Source organism: Dendrobates tinctorius, unplaced genomic scaffold (genome assembly GCF_039654945.1).
Source record: "Dendrobates tinctorius isolate UK_male_01 unplaced genomic scaffold, ASM3965494v1 ptg000251l, whole genome shotgun sequence".
NCBI lineage: Eukaryota > Metazoa > Chordata > Amphibia > Anura > Dendrobatidae > Dendrobates > Dendrobates tinctorius.
The window spans coordinates 10,128,128-10,152,431 of NW_027361918.1; the positions used below are offsets into that span (position 1 = coordinate 10,128,128).

Here is a 24,304-nt window from a genome sequence, read left to right on the forward strand (position 1 = left end):
TCAGTCTTCTCCTTGTTTGAGATGAAAGTTTAGAGGGACGGCCGGGTCTTGGTAGATTTGCAGTGGTATGATACTCCTTCCATTTCAATATGATCGCTTGCACAGTGCTCCTTGGGATGCTTAAAGTTTTGGAAATCATTTTGTATCCAAATCCGGCTTTAAACTTCTCCACAACAGTATCACGGACCTGCCTGTTGTGTTCCTTGGTCTTCATGATTCTCTCTGTGCTTCAGACAGAACCCTGAGACTATCACAGAGCAGGTGCATTTATACGGAGACTTGATTACACACAGGTGGATTATATTTATCATCATTAGTCATTTAGGACGACATTGGATCATTCAGAGATCCACAATGAACTTCTGGAGTGAGTTTGCTGCACTGAAAGTAAAGGGGCTGAATAATATTGCACGCCCCACTTTTCAGTTTTTGAATTTCCACAAAAATTTAAAATAACCAATAAATTTCATTCATCTTCACAATTGTGTTCCACTCGTTGTTGATTCTTCACCAAAAAATTACATTTGGTATCTTTATATTTGAAGCATGATATGTGGGAAAAGGCTGAAAAGTTCCAGGGGGCCGAATACTTTTGCAAGGCACTGTAATTTGAGCTTGAGACTTGATGGATGAACGTTTACAAGCCTAGATGGGTCCACCAGGGTCGGCTCCGCCGTTATTCTTGACACGTGGTAAAACAGGACCTCGGACAGCGTGACTGGCTCTCTGACCTGTCGGAAAGGCCGGTGGCCATGTGCAGCACGTGCGCTCCCTCACTGCTCGTGTTGGTGATGACGTGACCACAGCGTCTAAGGGAAAACGCCTGTGATCACTTTGTATTAGAAAAAAATCCTTTTTGCAAAAAAATAAATAATTTTAATATTTTTAGGCAAAAAAGATTAAGTCATTAAAAAATATAAACAATCATCAGCTTCACCAGAGGGGGTCAAACACCCCCACAATCATCTGGCTGCTAACATTAGGAGTCCGAGCAGCACAGCGCCACACACCGAGCAGTGGCCGTTCTCAGTACTGCAGCTCAGGAGATGTTCAGCTCACTAGGAGCAGCACTGACCGCAGCGTGTACATCCGGGGGGGGGGGGGGGGGGGGTCAGACGCTCACCGATTGTTGGGGGGGGGTCACCAATGTCGAACTTCTTCACGACTCGAAAGGCAGAATTGATGAACCCAATCTTTTGTGAGGCTGAGAAAGCCCGAAGTACCATCATCAGCTGGTGAGAAGAGGGCAGGGCTCAGCTGTGTCGGTGGTGCGTCCGCTCGTGGACCCGGTGGTTGGACCTCTGGTGGAAGCTCTTGTCGCAGTACTGGCACTTGTACGGCCTCTCCCCCGTGTGTGTCCTCTGATGATCTTTCATGTTGGACTTTTTCCGGAAAGCCTTCCCGCAGGTGGAGCACTGATGAGGTTTCACCCCTGTGTGGATTTTCTGGTGCCGGGCGAAGCTGGAGTTGTCCCGGAAGCTCTTGTCGCACTGGGGGCACTTGTACGGCCTCTCCCCCGTGTGCGTCCGCAGGTGGATCTTGAGGTGGAAGCCGCGGATGAAGCTCTTATCGCAGTGGGGGCACTTGTAGGGCCTCTCCCCCGTGTGTGACCTCATGTGCAGCTGGAAATTAGAGTTGGTGCAGTTCTTGCCACAAATGCCGCAGATAATGATCGCCTGACCACACTGCTGCAAACTGATGGGACTGTCCTCCACCACCAGGAGGGGGCGCTTGGGCTCACACACTGGGAAGAGTAGGGAATGAGGTGGCGCCTCGATCTCTTTGGGGTCAGGCTGCTCGTTTTGGAGAGATTTGTGTAACGTGGCCACAGATTTAATCTGCCGGGCGATCGCCTTCCTCGGAGTCCAATCCCCCCAGGTCTGCAAGGGTGTCAGGTCTCCGGTGCTCGTAGACGGTGGTCTGGAATTCGGCACGGTCCACTCACAGCCGGCTTCTGAAATGAAAAGAGAGAATCCTCAGCGGAAGGTCAGAAAGCGGCGGAATGCTCCACTCACATCCAAAGCTCCAATCACTCACTGCACGGCCAGAGGTGTCATCACTGCGACCCTGAACCAGCAGGGGGCGCAGTAAGAGGAGCTCAGGTGATGTCACCACTGGTTATTACATGATTAGACTCAGCATCAACACTGTCACACCAACAGCCCTCGCTGCCGCCATCTTACCGGACATCTGGAAAGCACAACCTCCGTCATCGGCCTCCTCCTTTACAATCCCGGAGAGGAGAGAGTCACGTACGAGACCTGGGGGCAGAGAGAGTGCAAACATGTGGACGGGGCAAGAAGGGACAATATGGATGTGTGAGGACTGGAGGCAGCTACCTGGGGAGCAGTCCTGCCGGGACGTGGCGAGCTCTCCGATGTCGTCTACAGCCTCGTCTTTCATAGGCAGTAAATCTGCACAACACAAAAAGGATGTGATACCCGCGCCAGAGGGCAAAGAGGCAGCAGCCGCCGCACGCCCAACTCACCAGGCTCAGCCTTTATGTCCCTCTGGTCAAGTTCCGCAGCCTCAGCCGCACAACCCAGGTAATTTATCCGCAGCACGATATCCGGCCCAAACCCTGCAACGTCCAAGAGAAGAAAACTGATGACCTCTGAGAGGAATGGCGTGTGCTCCAGCAAACAGAAATCCGGACAAAGACCCCATTACACAGAATGCAGTACACTCAGCGACCACATGGGGGCAGTACAGAGACTCCCTACTACACAGGGTGCAGTGCACACAGCGACCACATGGTGTCAGTACAGAGACTCCCTACTATACAGGGTGCAGTGCAAACAGTAACCACATGGTGTCAGTATAGAGACTCCCTACTATACAGGGTGCAGTGCAAACAGTAACCACATGGTGTCAGTACAGAGACCCCTTGTTACACGGGGTGCAGTGCACACAGCGACCACATGGTGTCAGTACAGAGACCCCTTATTACATGGGGTGCAGTGCACACAGCGACCAGATGGTGTCAGTACAGAGACCCCTTATTACACAGGGAGCAGTGCACACAGCGACCACATGGTGTCAGTATAGAGACTCCGTACTACACGGTGCAGACGCTCTATTATTACGAGTGCAATACACACAGTAACCACATGGTGTCAGTACAGAGACCCCATGTTACACAGGGTGCAGGACACCCAGCGACCACATGATGTCAGTAGGGTCTGGGAGTCTCCCTTCCCACAGGCAGTGATAGAAGCTGCCCCCTCATTTAGGATTTTGCAGCAGCTACCTTCCTGGGAGTGACCGCGCCTCTTGGATTCCTCTTCGCTGGTGATTCGGATCAGGACCCCCGAATTCTCAATACGATACCCTGTGAAGGGAAATGGCGCGATGAAAGGAAAATCTTGCAAAGTGCGTCCTCCAGCAGCTCACGTCAGCACTGGGAGAGAGGTGGTCTATGTGCGGCTCCATTTCAGTGCAGCTTATTAGGGGCACATTACAAATACATCAGAAATGTCCCAGAAGTGACCTGACGGGAAGAGCTACAACCGCACACTCACTGCACCAGCCTCTTTACTGTCCCACAAGCACGGTCACCATGCTCACATTGCATCAGGCGCCGGTTTGGGGGCTTTCAGCGCATGCGCCAACAGGGCTGTAGACTATAAGAGTGCCGGCAGAGCAAACGGGCCATGCATCATGTCTGGGCGCGTATGCCTACTGGAGGAGAAACCCAGACATAGTAGATGGGGCCACCAAGCCTGCAACTAAACGCAATGTGACAGCGCCCGTACAGCTACTGCTCCACGAACCCAGAGTCTCCTCCACTGTCCCAAACTTCTCATCTCCCTCTTACACCCCCGACCTCATCAGCAGACCAGCTCCGCAACCTCACGTGCCTCCTAACACACCGGACAGTCTCATTCTTCCTCCTTCTCCCACCACCTCTCTGTCTCCATCCTCCTCCGTCCCTCTCTCTCTCCTTCTCACTCTCACCTCCTCACTGCTGGCGATATATCTCCCAATTCGGAGCCTACAGCTGATACCCCCCAATATTTCTCGCACCTACTGGAAACTATCGGAATCTCTCCAACATAAAGCCCCTTCCCTTGACCCCGACTCTGCTGCTCCCTTTCTCCGGAGCGTTTCTGGGACGCCTGTTCCATCTGCAATAAGCGCCACATCATTAACGACTTCTTTATCGCTCGTAGCCTTCCTGGTCTCATCGAAACCTGGCTGACACCCCTGCTGCGCTGTGCTACAGGCCGGTGGCTTCCACTTCACCCACACTCCTTGCCCTGGTAACAGACACGGTGGAGGAGTGGGTCTTCTCCATTCTAACAACTGCACCTCCAACCCAATCCCTCCTCAACCCTATTTTTATGGACACTACCTGCTCTCCGTCCAAGCTCAGCGTGGCCATCATATTCTGGCCTCATCACTGTCCTCCTCACCTGCCCTCCATGTCCAGCAAGTAAGGCACTCCGGCACAAACCTCGCACACGGAGGCATCCACACGTTCTCTTCCATTCCACCGCTGTCCTCCACATCTTCACTCCATAACAAAGTGCCCCCGTTTTCTACAATGCAACACTGGCATTGGCTATTGTCTCAGTGGCCCCTCGCGTGCATGGCAGAGTGTGACGAGTCAACAGACAACCCTGGCACAACGGCCACACAAAAGCTCCGGCAAGTGTCCAGGGTTACAGTCTTACAGAGCAAAGGTGGAAGAAAACACATTCACAGAAGACTTCACTGCATTCATACACGCAACACTCGCATTCACGTCGTCCCTCACCTCCGCAGGCCTCCTTCACAAGCCTCGGGTATCTACTTTAGCCCACAACACAAAATAGGGATGAGCGGATGCCCCAACCCCATTAACAACAATGAAGACCCGAACGCTGGAACTGGGTGAGAGGAAAAAAATCTCTCTCCAAAGGACATCCGGGAAAAGTCTGTGTTCGGCTTCTAGCACCAGACACTAACTGTCCTGTATGAACACCAAATGTTTAAAGTGCCCCTGTCAGCAGGATGGAGCTGAGTAACTACAGACAGTGTCAGGTCAGCGCCGTTATACTGATTACACTGATACCTGTCAGCAGGATGGAGCTGAGTAACTACAGTGTCAGGTCAGCGCCGTTATACTGATTACACTGATACCTGTCAGCAGGATGGAGCTGAGTAACTACAGACAGTGTCAGGTCAGCGCCGTTATACTGATTACACTGATACCTGTCAGCAGGATGGAGCTGAGTAACTACAGACAGTGTCAGGTCAGCGCCGTTATACTGATTACACTGATACCTGTCAGCAGGATGGAGCTGAGTAACTACAGACAGTGTCAGGTCAGCGCCGTTATACTAATTACACTGATACCTGTCAGCAGGATTGTACTCAGTGACTACAGACAGTGTCAGGTCAACACCGTTATACTGATTACACTGATACCTGTCAGCAGGATGGTGCTGAATAACTATAGACAGTGTCAGGTCAGCGCCATTATACTGATAACTGTCAGCAGGATTGTGCTCAGTGACTACAGACAGTGTCAGGTCAGCACCGTTTTACTGATTACACTGATACCTGTCAGCAGGATTGTGCTCAGTGACTACAGACAGTGTCAGGTCAGCGCCATTATACTGATTACACTGATACCTGTCAGCAGGATGTTGCTCAGTGACTACAGACAGTGTCAGGTCAGCACCGTTATACTGATTACACTGATACCTGTCAGCAGGATTGTGCTCAGTGACTACAGACAGTGTCAGGTCAGCACCGTTATACTAATTACACTGATACCTGTCAGCAGGATTGTGCTCAGTGACTACAGACAGTGTCAGGTCAGTGCTGTTATACTGATTACACTGATACCTGTCAGCAGGATTGTGCTCAGTAACTACAGACAGTGTCAGGTTAGCGCCGTTATACTGATTACACTGATACCTGTCAGCAGGATTGTGCTCAGTGACTACAGACAGTGTCAGGTCAGCGCCGTTATACTGATTACACTGATACCTGTCAGCAGGATTGTGCTCAGTGACTACAGTGTCAGGTCAGCACCGTTATACTAATTACACTGATACCTGTCAGCAGGATTGTGCTCAGTGACTACAGACAGTGTCAGGTCAGCACCGTTATACTGATTACACTGAGTAAACTGATTAAATTTGCTGATGACACAAAGCTAGGAGGGATAGCTAATACTAGAGAAGAGAGAGAGGATTCAAAAAGATATAAATAAACTGGAGCAGTGGGCAGCAACTAACAGAATGGTTTTTAACAGGGAGAAATGCAAAGTACTACATCTGGGCAATAAAAATGAAAAAAGCATATACAGAATGGGAGGAATAGGGCTAAGTGACAGCACATGTGAAAAAGACTTGGGTATACTAATAGATCACAGACTGAATATGAGTCAACAGTGTGATGCAGCAGCAAAAAAGGCAAATGCAATTCTAGGATGTATTAACAGAAGCATACAGTCTAGATCACGTGAAGTCATTATTTCCCTCTACTCCTCTTTGGTCAGACCTCATCTGGAATATTGTGTCCAGTTTTGGGCACCACATTTTAAAAAAGACATCAACAAACTGGAGCAAGTTCAGAAAAGAGCGACCAGAATGGTGACCGGTCTGCAAACCCTGTCTTATGAGGAAAGGTTGCAGGATTTGGGAATGTTTAGTTTGCAAAAGAGAAGACTGAGAGGAGACTTAATAGCTGTCTACAAATATCTAAAGGGCTGTCACATTGTAGAAGGATCAACTTTATTCTCATTTGCACAAGGAAAGACTAGAAGCAATGGGATGAAACTGAATGGGAGGAGACACAGATTAGATATTAGAAAAAACTTTTTGACAGTTAGAGTGATCAACAAGTGGAACAGGCTGCCACGAGAAGTGGTGAGTTCTCCTTTAATGGAAGTCTTCAAACAGAGGCTGGACAGACATCTGACTGGGATGATTTAGCGAATCCTGCTTTGAGCAGGGGGTTGGACCAGATGGCCCAGGAGGTCCCTTCCAACTCTACGATTCTATGATACCTGTCAGCAGGATTGTGCTCAGTGACTACAGACAGTGTCAGGTCGGTGCCGTTACACTGATTACACTGATACCTGTCAGCAGGATGGTGCTGAGTAACTATAGACAGTGTCGGGTCAGCGCCGTTATACTGATTACACTGATACCTGTCAGCAGGATGGTGCTCAGTGACTACAGGCAGTGTCAGGTTGGTGCCGTTATACTGATTACACTGATACCTGTCAGCAGGATGGTGCTCAGTGACTACAGACAGTGTCAGGTCAGCGCCGTTATATTGATTACACTGATACCTGTCAGCAGGATTGTGCTCAGTGACTACAGACAGTGTCAGGTCAGCGCCATTATACTGATTACACTGATACCTGTCAGATACACTGTCTGTAGTCACTGAGCACAATCCTGATCACAAGGGCACTTTAAACAGTTATTCAACACCTCAGCTCATCAACCTTTCACTAACTTCTGGTACCATTCCTTCTGCCACAATCACATCTATCCTGAAGGAACCATCACTCGACCCGACCTCTACATCCAGACGTCATCCCATATCGACGCTCCCATTCGCCTTCAAAAACCTCGAACAACATGTCCATGCTGAACTTTCCTCCCACCTCTCATCTAACTGCCTCTTTGGCCTACAATCTGGCTTCCGTCCCCATCACTCCATCGAAACTGCCCTGACCAAAATTACTAAGGACTTACTTACCAAAGCTAACAGGCATTTCTCTATACTCCTCTTCCTTGACCTGTCCTCTCCCTTTGACACAGTTGACCAATGCCTCCAACTACAGATTCGCTCTCCCCTTTTCATCAAAGACCTCACCCTATCTTGGATCTCCTCATACCTCTCCATCTGCACATTCAGCGTCTCCCACTCCCACACTACCTCCTCAACCCACCCTCTCTCTGCTGGTGTGTCTCAAGGCTCTGTCCTTGGAGCCCTTCTCTTCTCAATCTATACCCTTGGCCAGGGACAACTCAAAGGCCCATGGCTTTCAGTATCATCTATATGCTGATGACACTCAGATCTACCTCTTTGGCCCAGAATCCCGGAGTGTCTAGCAGCCATATCCTCCTTCTCCTCCTCTCGCTTCCTCAAGCTCAATGTGGACAAATCTGAACTCATCATCTTTCCTCCATCTTACAAATCTTCCTTACCTGATCTATCACAGTAAATGATGCCATGTTTCCCATGTACCGGAAATACGCCGTCTCGAAGAAACCCTTGACTCTGCCCTGTCCTTCATATCACACATCCAAGCCCTTGCAATCTCCAACCCAAAAATATTTCCAGAATCCGTCCTTTCCTCAACCCTCAATCCACTAAAATGTTTTTTTGCACACCCTCATCATCTCCTGCCTCGCTACTGCAACATCCTCCTCTGTGGCCTCCCGGCTTACACTCTCGCACCTCTCCAGTCCATCCTTAACTCTGCTGCCCGACTAATCCACCTCTCTCCTCGCTACTCCTCCGCTTCTCCCTTCTGCAACGATCTTCACTAGCTCCCAATTCCCTCATCGTATCCAGGTCAAACTACTAACGCTGACCTACAAAGCCGTCCACAATCTGGCTCCCCGTCGGGAGCAGGGATGATGCTGCGATGTTGGGCTGTTTTATATGGGCTTTGAGGATAGGCGCAGTCAGGCGGCACTCACCGAGGTGGAGGAGCACATTGTGGATCTCGTGCATGGCGCTTCCATAAAGACGGCGCTGCCAGTCTGCCAGGATGTCCCACTGCTCCTCTGAGAACAAGGCGACCACTTCTGTGAATGAGATGGAGGACTGAGGAGGAAGAGTTAGCAATCAGTAACATATGGCGGTCACAACGAGCGTCCCCGGGCACCTTCATGTGCGTGAAGTAGGGGCGACTTACCCGCTGAGCTGCCTCCATTGTCTGCAGCTCTCTGTTGAGCAAAATGAGGTGTGCAGCACAAGACCAGAAAAGCTCCACCTGCTGGACACGGCCCGGACAGCTCCGCCCGCTGGACACGGCCTGTGAAGGTAGTAGACAGTGGTGCACACAGGTCCAGGATCCAAGTACAGAGACCACAAGCTCAGGAGCTTCTAAACAAAGAAGAAGCGTTTAGCGGAAAAATACTGTATTCATTGGTAAAGTCGCCATGGTCCAGTCACAAACCAGCAATTAGAATATTAACATGAGAGGCTGGCCTAGAAATCTGACCTCCAGGTTAAATCTATAAATTAGGCCTTTACCCATAGAAAGCTGTTCACAGACTGAGGGGCAGCCAAGCTGATGTGCTCCTTTTCATACTTCTCCCTCCCTCAGGGAGCAGAATACCAGACTGCAAAGTTATATATTTCTGTAAGTTTCTCCATTTTATTTTATCACTGTTTTGCATATTTGTAGGTCACTTTTTATTTCCATATTTTTATATCCCTTTTATTGTAAGCACTGTACCTTTTCTATTAAAGCTTAAAACTGTAATAAGTTTGAACCTTGTTGCTCTAAAGATCCCATAGCCTCAGCGTATGATCATGCTGATTGGCAGACAGTAGTAGTAGTATTTCCGGGACTCATTGCCCGTGTGTTCGGTGAGTGGCGGCAGTGTGGATGAGTGGGGTGTGTGGTCTGTGTCGGGGTGAGATTTATGTTTCCATTGCAGCATAGGACAGAGGTTGGGTGCTGGACTGAGTGAGAGGAGATAGATTAACCCTTGTAGGCACAACCCCAAGTCATGTGATGAGAGGCGAGTGCTTGACTCCCCCATACTACTTTCTTTCTTCCCATCTCCCTAGTAAGGAACTAGTCATCTCCCCCTCCATCCTCCCCAGCCATCTCACCTCCTCCTCAGAACTGTTCCTCCACATACAATCCTTTATCTCCAGGTACATGTGACCGCATCATGTCCTATCCTGCTCCCACCTGCTAACGCTCTGTCTGCCACTCCTCATTGCTGGCGACGTATCCCCAAATCCCGGCCCTTGTCAACACATCCCCACACTCATTTCTAACACCCTGCCACGATCCTCTACAAGTTTTCACAACCTTGATAACCTCATACCCATTCATCCAGCCCCCACTCCCCCGGTCCCCCTACCTGGAGCTCTATGGAACGCACGCTCTGTCTGCAACAAACTGTCCTATATCCATGACGTCTTTATCACCAACAAACTCTCCTTCTTTGGCATCACTGAAACCTGGCTCAGTCCCTCTGACACAGCGTCTCCAGCTGCGCTCTCCTATGTCGGATTCCATCTCTCTCGCACCCATCAGACCATCCTCATGCAGTCGGTTCCTAACCGTTTGGGCAGACACGTGCACATTTCTGGCCTGCTGGAGGTCATTTTGCAGAGCTCTGGCAGTGTTCCTCCTTGCACAAAGGCTGAGGTAGCGGTCCTGCTGCTGGGTTGTTGCCCTCCTACGACCCCCTCCACGTCTCCTGGTGTACTGGCCTGTCTCCTGGTAGCGCCTCCAGCCTCTGGACACTATGATGACAGACACAGCAAGCCTTCTTGCCACAGCTCGCATTGATGTGCCATCCTGGATGAGCTGCACTGCCTGAGCCACTTGTGTGGGTTGTAGAGTCCGTCTCATGCTACAAGTGTGAAACCACAACCAACATCCAAAAGTGACCAAAACAAAAGCCAGAAAGCATTGGTACTGGGATGTGGTCTGTGGTCCCCACCTGCAGAACCACTCCTTTATTGAGGGGGTCTTGATAATTGGCAATAATTTCCATCTGTCGTCTATTCCATCTGTACAGCAGCCGGTGACATTGATTGTCAGTCAGTGCGGCTTCCTACGTGGACAGTTTCATTTCACAGAAGTTTCATTTCCTTGGAGTTATATCCTCTTAAGTGTCCCCTTAGTTTTTTGAGCAGTGAAGAAATCGCCATGCATGTCGGCAACAAGGAGGGGCATAGGTATGGAAGCAGAAAGGTACGGCAAAGGAGACGAGCAAGGACGGGAAGGTCTCCGGGGTGACACACATCAGTAATCATAGAAAACCATCACATCACCAGAACACAGCGATCCCTCCCGCTCCCCCATTATGTCTGACACATCCCACATCACCACAGACGGCGCACTCACCCGATCCGCCCGCGCAGCTGCCGCCTCTCCCGCTTCTCTCCACAGTCGCCTCTAATTCGTTCTTAAGATCCAGATCCGGGACAGTAGCAGTGCGCAGGCGCAGTAGGCTCGGTCATCACGCGGTGCAGGTTGTCCTGGGAGCAGGCGGCGGCCATGTTACTGTAGCCTGAATCCCTTGTTTCTCCTCAGCCATGTCCAATGACGTCACATCCGGCCGGAGCTCCGCGCTGTAGACAGCAGTCAGCTCACCGTCCTCAGAAGTCCGCAATGACGTCACGCTACGTCATTACTGAGCCATGACGTCATGAGGCACCTGATAAAAACAAGGTGAGCAATGGTGACGACATACAGCAGCCGAGAATCCTCAATGCTGCAGAGCACAACTCTCATCATCCTCTATATGTGACTACTCCCCCATCATCCTCTATATGTGACTACTCCCCCATCATCCTCTATATGTGACTACTCCCCCATCATCCTCTATATGTGACTACTCCCCCATCATCCTCTATATGTGACTACTCCCCCATCATCCTCTATATGTGACTACTCCCCCATCATCCTCTATATGTGACTACTCCCCCATCATCCTGTATATGTGACTACTCCCCCATCATCCTCTATATGTGACTACTCCCCCATCATCCTCTATATGTGACTACTCCCCCATCATCCTCTATATGTGACTACTCCCCCATCATCCTCTATATGTGACTACTCCCCCATCATCCTGTATATGTGACTACTCCTCCATCATCCTCTATATGTGACTACTCCCCCATCATCCTCTATATGTGACTACTCCCCCATCATCCTGTATATGTGACTACTCCCCCATCATCCTCTATATGTGACTACTCCTCCATCATCCTCTATATGTGATTACTCCCCCATCATCCTCTATATGTGACTACTCCCCATCATCCTGTATATGTGACTACTCCCCCATCATCCTCTATATGTGACTACTCCCCCATCATCCTGTATATGTGACTATTCCCCCATCATCCTCTATATGTGACTACTCCCCCATCATCCTCTATATGTGACTACTCCCCCATCATCCTCTATATGTGACTACTCCCCCATCATCCTCTATATGTGACTACTCCTCCATCATCCTCTATATGTGACTACTCCCCATCATCCTCTATATGTGACTACTCCCCCATCATCCTGTATATGTGACTACTCCTCCATCATCCTCTATATGTGACTACTCCCCCATCATCCTGTATATGTGACTACTCCCCCATCATCCTCTATATGTGACTACTCCCCCATCATCCTGTATATGTGACTACTCCCCCATCATCCTCTATATGTGACTACTCCCCCATCATCCTCTATATGTGACTACTCCCCATCATCCTCTATATGTGACTACTCCCCCATCATCCTCTATATGTGACTACTCCTCCATCATCCTGTATATGTGACTACTACTCCATCATCCTCTATATGTGACTACTCCCCCATCATCCTGTATATGTGACTACTCCCCCATCATCCTCTATATGTGACTACTCCCCCATCATCCTGTATATGTGACTACTCCCCCATCATCCTCTATATGTGACTACTCCCCCATCATCCTCTATATGTGACTACTCCCCCATCATCCTCTATATGTGACTACTCCCCCATCATCCTCTATATGTGACTACTCCCCCATCATCCTGTATATGTGACTACTCCTCCATCATCCTCTATATGTGACTACTCCCCCATCATCCTGTATATGTGACTACTCCCCCATCATCCTCTATATGTGACTACTCCCCCATCATCCTGTATATGTGACTACTCCCCCATCATCCTCTATATGTGACTACTCCCCCATCATCCTCTATATGTGACTACTCCCCCATCATCCTGTATATGTGACTACTCCCCCATCATCCTCTATATGTGACTACTCCCCCATCATCCTCTATATGTGACTACTCCTCCATCATCCTCTATATGTGACTACTCCCCCATCATCCTGTATATGTGACTACTCCCCCATCATCCTCTATATGTGACTACTCCCCCATCATCCTGTATATGTGACTACTCCCCCATCATCCTCTATATGTGACTACTCCCCCATCATCCTCTATATGTGACTACTCCCCCATCATCCTCTATATGTGACTACTCCCCCATCATCCTCTATATGTGACTACTCCCCCATCATCCTCTATATGTGACTACTCCTCCATCATCCTCTATATGTGACTACTCCTCCATCATCCTCTATATGTGACTACTCCCCATCATCCTGTATATGTGACTACTCCCCCATCATCCTCTATATGTGACTACTCCCCCATCATCCTCTATATGTGACTACTCCCCCATCATCCTCTATATGTGACTACTCCCCCATCATCCTCTATATGTGACTACTCCCCCATCATCCTCTATATGTGACTACTCCTCCATCATCCTCTATATGTGACTACTCCCCCATCATCCTCTATATGTGACTACTCCCCCATCATCCTCTATATGTGACTACTCCTCCATCATCCTGTATATGTGACTACTCCCCCATCATCCTCTATATGTGACTACTCCCCCATCATCCTCTATATGTGACTACTCCTCCATCATCCTGTATATGTGACTACTCCCCCATCATCCTGTATATGTGACTACTCCCCCATCATCCTCTATATGTGACTACTCCCCCATCATCCTGTATATGTGACTACTCCCCCATCATCCTCTATATGTGACTACTCCCCCATCATCCTCTATATGTGACTACTCCTCCATCATCCTGTATATGTGACTACTCCCCCATCATCCTGTATATGTGACTACTCCCCCATCATCCTCTATATGTGACTACTCCTCCATCATCCTGTATATGTGACTACTCCCCCATCATCCTCTATATGTGACTACTCCCCCATCATCCTGTATATGTGACTACTCCCCCATCATCCTCTATATGTGACTACTCCTCCATCATCCTGTATATGTGACTACTCCCCCATCATCCTGTATATGTGACTACTCCCCCATCATCCCCTATATGTGACTACTCCTCCATCATCCTCTATATGTGACTACTCCCCATCATCCTCTATATGTGACTACTCCCCCATCATCCTGTATATGTGACTACTCCCCCATCATCCTGTATATGTGACTACTCCCCCATCATCCCCTATATGTGACTACTCCTCCATCATCCTCTATATGTGACTACTCCCCCATCATCCCCTATATGTGACTACTCCCCCATCATCCTCTATATGTGACTACTCCCCATCATCCTCTATATGTGACTACTCCCCCATCATCCTCTATATGTGACTACTCCCCCATCATCCTCTATATGTGACTACTCCCCATCATCCTGTATATGTGACTACTCCCCCATCATCCTCTATATGTGACTACTCCCCCATCATCCTCTATATGTGACTACTCCCTCATCATCCTCTATATGTGACTACTCCCCATCATCCTCTATATGTGACTACTCCCCCATCATCCTCTATATGTGACTACTCCCCCATCATCCTCTATATGTGACTACTCCCCATCATCCTCTATATGTGACTACTCCCCCATCATCCTCTATATGTGACTACTCCCCCATCATCCTCTATATGTGACTACTCCTCCATCATCCTCTATATGTGACTACTCCCCCATCATCCTCTATATGTGACTACTCCCCCATCATCCTCTATATGTGACTACTCCTCCATCATCCTCTATATGTGACTACTCCCCCATCATCCTCTATATGTGACTACTCCCCCATCATCCTCTATATGTGACTACTCCTCCATCATCCTCTATATGTGACTACTCCCCCATCATCCTCTATATGTGACTACTCCCCCATCATCCTCTATATGTGACTACTCCCCCATCATCCTCTATATGTGACTACTCCCCCATCATCCTCTATATGTGACTACTCCCCCATCATCCTCTATATGTGACTACTCCCCCATCATCCTCTATATGTGACTACTCCCCCATCATCCTCTATATGTGACTACTCCCCCATCATCCTCTATATGTGACTACTCCTCCATCATCCTCTATATGTGACTACTCCCCCATCATCCTCTATATGTGACTACTCCCCCATCATCCTCTATATGTGACTACTCCCCCATCACCCTCTATATGTGACTACTCCCCCCATCATCCTCTATATGTGACTACTCCCCCATCATCCTCTATATGTGACTACTCCCCCATCATCCTCTATATGTGACTACTCCCCCATCATCCTCTATATGTGACTACTCCCCCATCATCCTCTATATGTGACTACTCCCCCATCATCCTCTATATGTGACTACTCCCCCATCATCCTCTATATGTGACTACTCCCCCCATCATCCTCTATATGTGACTACTCCCCCATCATCCTGTATATGTGACTACTCCCCCATCATCCTCTATATGTGACTACTCCCCCCATCATCCTCTATATGTGACTACTCCCCCATCATCCTGTATATGTGACTACTCCCCCATCATCCTCTATATGTGACTACTCCCCCATCATCCTCTATATGTGACTACTCCCCCATCATCCTCTATATGTGACTACTCCCCCATCATCCTCTATATGTGACTACTCCCCCATCATCCTGTATATGTGACTACTCCCCCATCATCCCCTATATGTGACTACTCCTCCATCATCCTCTATATGTGACTACTCCCCCATCATCCTCTATATGTGACTACTCCCCCATCATCCTCTATATGTGACTACTCCCCCATCATCCTCTATATGTGACTACTCCCCCATCATCCTCTATATGTGACTACTCCACCATCATCCCCTATATGTGACTACTCCTCCATCATCCTATATATGTGACTACTCCCCCATCATCCCCTATATGTGACTACTCCTCCATCATCCTCTATATGTGACTACTCCCCCATCATCCCCTATATGTGACTACTCCTCCATCATCCTCTATATGTGACTACTCCCCCATCATCCTCTATATGTGACTACTCCCCCATCATCCTCTATATGTGACTACTCCCCCATCATCCTCTATATGTGACTACTCCCCCATCATCCTCTATATGTGACTACTCCCCCATCATCCCCTATATGTGACTACTCCTCCATCATCCTCTATATGTGACTACTCCTCCATCATTCTCTATATGTGACTACTCCCCCATCATCCCCTATATGTGACTACTCCTCCATCATCCTCTATATGTGACTACTCCCCCATCATCCTCTATATGTGACTACTCCTCCATCATCCTCTATATGTGACTACTCCCCCATCATCCTGTATATGTGACTACTCCCCCATCATCCTCTATATGTGACTACTCCCCCATCATCCTCTATATGTGACTACTCCCCCATCATCCTGTATATGTGACTACTCCCCCATCATCCCCTATATGTGACTACTCCTCCATCATCCTCTATATGTGACTACTCCCCCATCATCCTCTATATGTGACTACTCCCCCATCATCCTCTATATGTGACTACTCCCCCATCATCCTGTATATGTGACTACTCCCCCATCATCCCCTATATGTGACTACTCCCCCATCATCCTCTATATGTGACTACTCCCCCATCATCCTCTATATGTGACTACTCCCCCATCATCCTCTATATGTGACTACTCCCCCATCATCCTCTATATGTGACTACTCCCCCATCATCCTCTATGTGACTACTCCCCCATCATCCCCTATATGTGACTACTCCTCCATCATCCTCTATATGTGACTACTCCCCCATCATCCTCTATATGTGACTACTCCCCCATCATCCTCTATATGTGACTACTCCCCCATCATCCCCTATATGTGACTACTCCCCCATCATCCTCTATATGTGACTACTCCCCCTTCATCCTGTATATGTGACTACTCCCCCATCATCCTCTATATGTGACTACTCCCCCATCATCCTCTATATGTGACTACTCCCCCATCATCCTCTATATGTGACTACTCCCCCATCATCCTCTATATGTGACTACTCCTCCATCATCCTCTATATGTGACTACTCCCCCCATCATCCTGTATATGTGACTACTCCCCCATCATCCTCTATATGTGACTACTCCCCCATCATCCTCTATATGTGACTACTCCCCCATCATCCTCTATATGTGACTACTCCCCCATCATCCTCTATATGTGACTACTCCCCCATCATCCTATATATGTGACTACTCCCCCATCATCCTGTATATGTGACTACTCCCCCATCATCCTCTATATGTGACTACTCCTCCATCATCCTCTATATGTGACTACTCCCCCATCATCCTCTATATGTGACTACTCCTCCATCATCCCATATATGTGACTACTCCCCCATCATCCTCTATATGTGACTACTCCCCCATCATCCTGTATATGTGACTACTCCTCCATCATCCTCTATATGTGACTACTCCCCCATCATCCCCTATATGTGACTACTCCCCCATCATCCTATATATGTGACTACTCCCCCATCATCCTGTATATGTGACTACTCCCCCATCATCCTGTATATGTGACTACTCCCCCATCATCCTGTATATGTGACTACTCCCCCATCATCCTCTATATGTGACTACTCCCCCATCATCCTCTATATGTGACTACTCCTCCATCATCCTGTATATGTGACTACTCCCCCATCATCCTCTATATGTGACTACTCCCCCATCATCCTCTATATGTGACTACTCCCCCCATCATCCTCTATATGTGACTACTCCCCCATCATCCTGTATATGTGACTACTCCTCCATCATCCTCTGTATGTGACTACTCCCCATCATCCTCTATATGTGACTACTCCCCCCATCATCCTCTATATGTGACTACTCCCACATCATCCTCTATATGTGACTACTCCTCCATCAACCTCTATATGTGACTACTCCCCAATCATCCTCTATATGTGACTACTCCCCATCATCCTCTGTATGTGACTACTCCCCCATCATCCTGTATATGTGACTACTCCCCCATCATCCTCTATATGTGACTACTCCTCCATCATCCTCTATATGTGACTACTCCCCCATCATCCTCTATATGTGACTACTCCCCCATCATCCTCTATATGTGACTACTCCATCATCATCCTCTATATGTGACTACTCCCCCATCATCCTGTATATGTGACTACTCCCCCATCATCCTCTATATGTGACTACTCCTCCATCATCCTCTATATGTGACTACTCCCCCATCTTCCTCTATATGTGACTACTCCCCCATCAACCTGTATATGTGACTACTCCCCCATCATCCTCTATATGTGACTACTCCTCCATCATCCTCTGTATGTGACTACTCCCCATCATCCTCTGTATGTGACTACTCCCCCATCATCCTGTATATGTGACTACTCCCCCATCATCCTGTATATGTGACTACTCCTCCATCATCCTCTATATGTGACTACTCCCCCATCATCCTCTATATGTGACTACTCCTCCATCATCCTCTATATGTGACTACTCCCCCATCATCCTCTATATGTGACTACTCCCCCATCATCCTCTATATGTGACTACTCCATCATCATCCTCTATATGTGACTACTCCCCCATCATCCTGTATATGTGACTACTCCCCCATCATCCTCTATATGTGACTACTCCCCCATCATCCTCTATATGTGACTACTCCCCCATCATCCCGTATATGTGACTACTCCCCCATCATCCCCTATATGTGACTACTCCTCCATCATCCTCTATATGTGACTACTCCCCCATCATCCTCTATATGTGACTACTCCCCCATCATCCTCTATATGTGACTACTCCCCCATCATCCCCTATATGTGACTACTCCCCCATCATCCTCTATATGTGACTACTCCCCCATCATCCCCTATATGTGACTACTCCTCCATCATCCTCTATATGTGACTACTCCCCCATCATCCTCTATATGTGACTACTCCATCATCCTCTATATGTGACTACTCCCCCATCATCCTCTATATGTGACTACTCCATCATCATCCTCTATATGTGACTACTCCCCATCATCCTCTATATGTGACTACTCCCCCATCATCCCCTATATGTGACTACTCCTCCATCATCCTCTATATGTGACTACTCCCCCATCATCCTCTATATGTGACTACTCCTCCATCATCCTCTATATGTGACTACTCCCCCATCATCCTGTATATGTGACTACTCCCCCATCATCATCTATATGTGACTACTCCCCCATCATCCTCTATATGTGACTACTCCCCCATCATCCTGTATATGTGACTACTCCCCCATCATCCCCTATATGTGACTACTCCTCCATCATCCTCTATATGTGACTACTCCCCCATCATCCTCTATATGTGACTACTCCCCCATCATCCTCTATATGTGACTACTCCCCATCATCCTCTATATGTGACTACTCCCCCATCATCCTCTATATGTGACTACTCCCCCATCATCCCCTATATGTGACTACTCCTCCATCATCCTCTATATGTGACTACTCCCCCATCATACCCTATATGTGACTACTCCTCCATCATCCTCTATATGTGACTACTCCCCCATCATCCTCTATATGTGACTACTCCTCCATCATCCTCTATATGTGACTACTCCCCCATCATCCTCTATATGTGACTACTCCATCATCATCCTCTATATGTGACTACTCCCCATCATCCTCTATATGTGACTACTCCCCCATCATCCCCTATATGTGACTACTCCTCCATCATCCTCTATATGTGACTACTCCCCCATCATCCTCTATATGTGACTACTCCTCCATCATCCTCTATATGTGACTACTCCCCCATCATCCTGTATATGTGACTACTCCCCCATCATCCTCTATATGTGACTACTCCCCCATCATCCTCTATATGTGACTACTCCCCCATCATCCTGTATATGTGACTACTCCCCCATCATCCCCTATATGTGACTACTCCTCCATCATCCTCTATATGTGACTACTCCCCCATCATCCTCTATATGTGACTACTCCCCCATCATCCTCTATATGTGACTACTCCCCCATCATCCTCTATATGTGACTACTCCCCCATCATCCTCTATATGTGACTACTCCCCCATCATCCCCTATATGTGACTACTCCCCCATCATCCCCTATATGTGACTACTCCTCCATCATCCTCTATATGTGACTACTCCCCCATCATCCTCTATATGTGACTACTCCCCCATCATCCTGTATATGTGACTACTCCCCCATCATCCCCTATATGTGACTACTCCCCCATCATCCTCTATATGTGACTACTCCCCCATCATCCTGTATATGTGACTACTCCCCCATCATCCTCTATATGTGACTACTCCCCCATCATCCTCTATATGTGACTACTCCCCCATCATCCTCTATATGTGACTACTCCCCCATCATCCTCTATATGTGACTTCTCCTCCATCATCCTCTATATGTGACTACTCCCCCCATCATCCTGTATATGTGACTACTCCTCCATCATCCTCTATATGTGACTACTCCCCCATCATCCTGTATATGTGACTACTCCTCCATCATCCCCTATAAGTGACTACTCCCCCATCATCCTGTATATGTGACTACTCCCCCATCATCCTGTATATGTGACTACTCCCCCATCATCCTGTATATGTGACTACTCCCCCATCATCCTGTATATGTGACTACTCCCCCATCATCCTCTATATGTGACTACTCCCCCATCATCCTCTATATGTGACTACTCCTCCATCATCCTGTATATGTGACTACTCCCCCATCATCCTCTATATGTGACTACTCCCCCATCATCCTCTATATGTGACTACTCCCCCCATCATCCTCTATATGTGACTACTCCCCCATCATCCTGTATATGTGACTACTCCTCCATCATCCTCTGTATGTGACTACTCCCCATCATCCTCTATATGTGACTACTCCCCCCATCATCCTCTATATGTGACTACTCCCCCATCATCCTCTATATGTGACTACTCCTCCATCATCCTCTATATGTGACTACTCCCCAATCATCCTCTATATGTGACTACTCCCCATCATCCTCTGTATGTGACTACTCCCCCATCATCCTCTATATGTGACTACTCCTCCATCATCCTCTATATGTGACTACTCCCCCATCATCCTCTATATGTGACTACTCCTCCATCATCCTCTATATGTGACTACTCCCCCATCATCCTCTATATGTGACTACTCCTCCATCATCCTCTATATGTGACTACTCCCCCATCATCCTGTATATGTGACTACTCCCCAATCATCCTCTATATGTGACTACTCCCCATCATCCTCTATATGTGACTACTCCCCCATCATCCTCTATATGTGACTACTCCTCCATCATCCTCTATATGTGACTACTCCCCCATCATCCTGTATATGTGACTACTCCCCCATCATCCTCTATATGTGACTACTCCTCCATCATCCTCTATATGTGACTACTCCCCCATCATCCTCTATATGTGACTACTCCCCCATCATCCTCTATATGTGACTACTCCATCATCATCCTCTATATGTGACTAATCCCCCATCATCCTGTATATGTGACTACTCCCCCATCAGCCTCTATATGTGACTACTCCTCCATCATGCTCTATATGTGACTACTCCCCCATCATCCTCTATATGTGACTACTCCCCCATCATCCTGTATATGTGACTACTCCCCCATCATCCTCTGTATGTGACTACTCCTCCATCATCCTCTATATGTGACTACTCCCCCATCATCCTCTATATGTGACTACTCCCCCATCATCCTCTATATGTGACTACTCCCCCATCATCCCCTATATGTGACTACTCCTCCATCATCCTCTATATGTGACTACTCCTCCATCATCCCGTATATGTGACTACTCCCCCATCATCCTGTATATGTGACTACTCCCCCATCATCCTCTATATGTGACTACTCCCCCATCATCCTGTATATGTGACCACTCCCCCATCATCCTCTATATGTGACTACTCCCCCATCATCCTCTATATGTGACTACTCCCCCATCATCCTCTATATGTGACTACTCCCCCATCATCCTCTATATGTGACTACTCCCCCATCATCCTCTATATGTGCCTACTCCACCATCATCCTCTATATGTCACTACTCTCCCATCATCCTCTATATGTGACTACTCCCCCATCATCCTCTATATGTGACTACTCCCCATCATCCTGTATATGTGACTACTCCCCCATCATCCTGTATATGTGACTACTCCCCCATCATCCTCTATATGTGACTACTCCCCCATCATCCTCTATATGTGACTACTCCCCCATCATCCTCTATATGTGACTACTCCCCCATCATCCTCTATACGTGACTACTCCCCCATAATCCTCTATATGTGACTACTCCTCCATCATCCTGTATATGTGACTACTCCCCCATCATCCTCTATATGTGACTACTCCCCCATCATCCTCTATATGTGACTACTCCATCATCCTCTATATGTGACTACTCCCCCATCATCCTCTACATGTGACTAGTCCTCCATCATCCTCTATATGTGACTACTCCCCCATCATCCTCTACATGTGACTACTCCCCCATCATCCTCTATATGTGACTACTCCCCCATCATCCTCTACATTTGACTACTCCCCCATCATCCTCTATATGTGACTACTCCCCCATCATCCTCTATATGTGACTACTCCCCCATCATCCTCTATATGTGACTACTCCCCCATCATCCTCTATATGTGACTACTCCCCCATCATCCTCTATATGTGACTACTCCCCCATCATCCTCTATATGTGACTACTCCCCCATCATCCTCTACATGTGACTACTCCCCCATCATCCTCTACATGTGACTACTCCCCCATCATCCTCTACATGTGACTACTCCCCCATCATCCTCTACATGTGACCACTCCCCCATCATCCTCTACATGTGACCACTCCTCCATCATCCTGTATATGTGACTACTCCCCCATCATCCTCTATATGTGACTACTCCCCCATCATCCTCTATATGTGACTACTCCCCCATCATCCTGTATATGTGACTACTCCCCCATCATCCTGTATATGTGACTACTCCCCCATCATCCTCTATATGTGACTACTCCCCCATCATCCTCTATATGTGACTACTCCCCCATCATCCTCTATATGTGACTACTCCCCATCATCCTGTATATGTGACTACTCCCCAATCATCCTCTGTATGTGACTACTCCCCATCATCCTGTATATGTGACTACTCCCCCATCATCCTGTATATGTGACTACTCCCCCATCATCCTCTATGTGACTACTCCCCATCATCCTGTATATGTGACTACTCCCCCATCATCCTCTATATGTGACTACTCCCCCATCATCCTGTATATGTGACTACTCCCCCATCATCCTGTATATGTGACTACTCCCCGATCATCCTCTATATGTGACTACTCCCCCATCATCCTCTATATGTGACTACTCCCCCATCATCCTGTATATGTGACTACTCCCCCATCATCCTCTATATGTGACTACTCCCCCATCATCCTCTATATGTGACTACTCCCCCATCATCCTCTATATGTGACTAATACCCCATCATCCTCTATATGTGACTACTCCCCCATCATCCTCTATATGTGACTACTCCTCCATCATCCTCTATATGTGACTACTCCCCCATCATCCTCTATATGTCACTACTCCCCCATCATCCTCTATATGTGACTACTCCCCCATCATCCTCTATATGTGACTAATCCCCCATCATCCTCTATATGTGACTACTCCCCCATCATCCTCTATATGTGACTACTCCTCCATCATCCTCTATATGTGACTACTCCCCCATCATCCTCTATATGTGACTACTCCCCCATCATCCTCTATATGTGACTAATCCCCCATCATCCTCTATATGTGACTACTCCCCCATCATCCTCTATATGTGACTACTCCCCCATCATCCTCTATATGTCACTACTCCCCCATCATCCTCTATATGTGACTACTCCGCCATCATCCTCTATATGTGACTACTCCCCATCATCCTCTATATGTGACTACTCCCCCATCATCCTCTATGTGACTACTCCCTCATCATCCTCTATATGTGACTACTCCCCCATCATCCTGTATATGTGACCACTCCCCCATCATCCTGTATATGTGACTACTCCCCCATCATCCCCTATATGTGACTACTCCCCCATCATCCTGTATATGTGACTACTCCCCCATCATCCCCTATATGTGACTACTCCTCCATCATC

The 24,304-nt window shown here is 48.0% G+C and overlaps 2 protein-coding genes across 4 annotated transcripts in view; one reads left to right on the plus strand and one right to left on the minus strand.

Annotated features, from left to right (window-relative positions):
- Positions 1 to 853: 853 nt before the first annotated feature.
- Positions 854 to 11,203, minus strand: LOC141065390 (uncharacterized). Its single transcript, XM_073557860.1, has 8 exons — positions 11,057 to 11,203; positions 8,876 to 9,066; positions 8,658 to 8,784; positions 3,251 to 3,331; positions 2,489 to 2,581; positions 2,340 to 2,414; positions 2,184 to 2,261; positions 854 to 1,954 (listed from the first exon to the last, which is right to left on the minus strand). The coding sequence occupies exons 2-8, from the start codon at positions 8,891 to 8,893 to the stop codon at positions 1,254 to 1,256; spliced, it is 1,173 nt and encodes a 390-aa protein (XP_073413961.1). The 5' UTR covers positions 8,894 to 9,066; positions 11,057 to 11,203; the 3' UTR covers positions 854 to 1,253.
- Positions 11,204 to 11,240: 37 nt separating this feature from the next.
- LOC141065385 (uncharacterized) overlaps positions 11,241 to 24,304 on the plus strand; it is a 55,297-nt gene continuing 42,233 nt past the window's right edge. For 2 of the 3 annotated variants that reach the window (XM_073557848.1, XM_073557849.1), the window contains exon 1: positions 11,257 to 11,383. The gene's annotated coding sequence lies outside the window, so the exon portion shown is untranslated. Of the gene's footprint in view, positions 11,384 to 24,304 lie in introns of all 3 variants that reach the window. The other variant, XM_073557850.1, reaches the window with a different exon arrangement.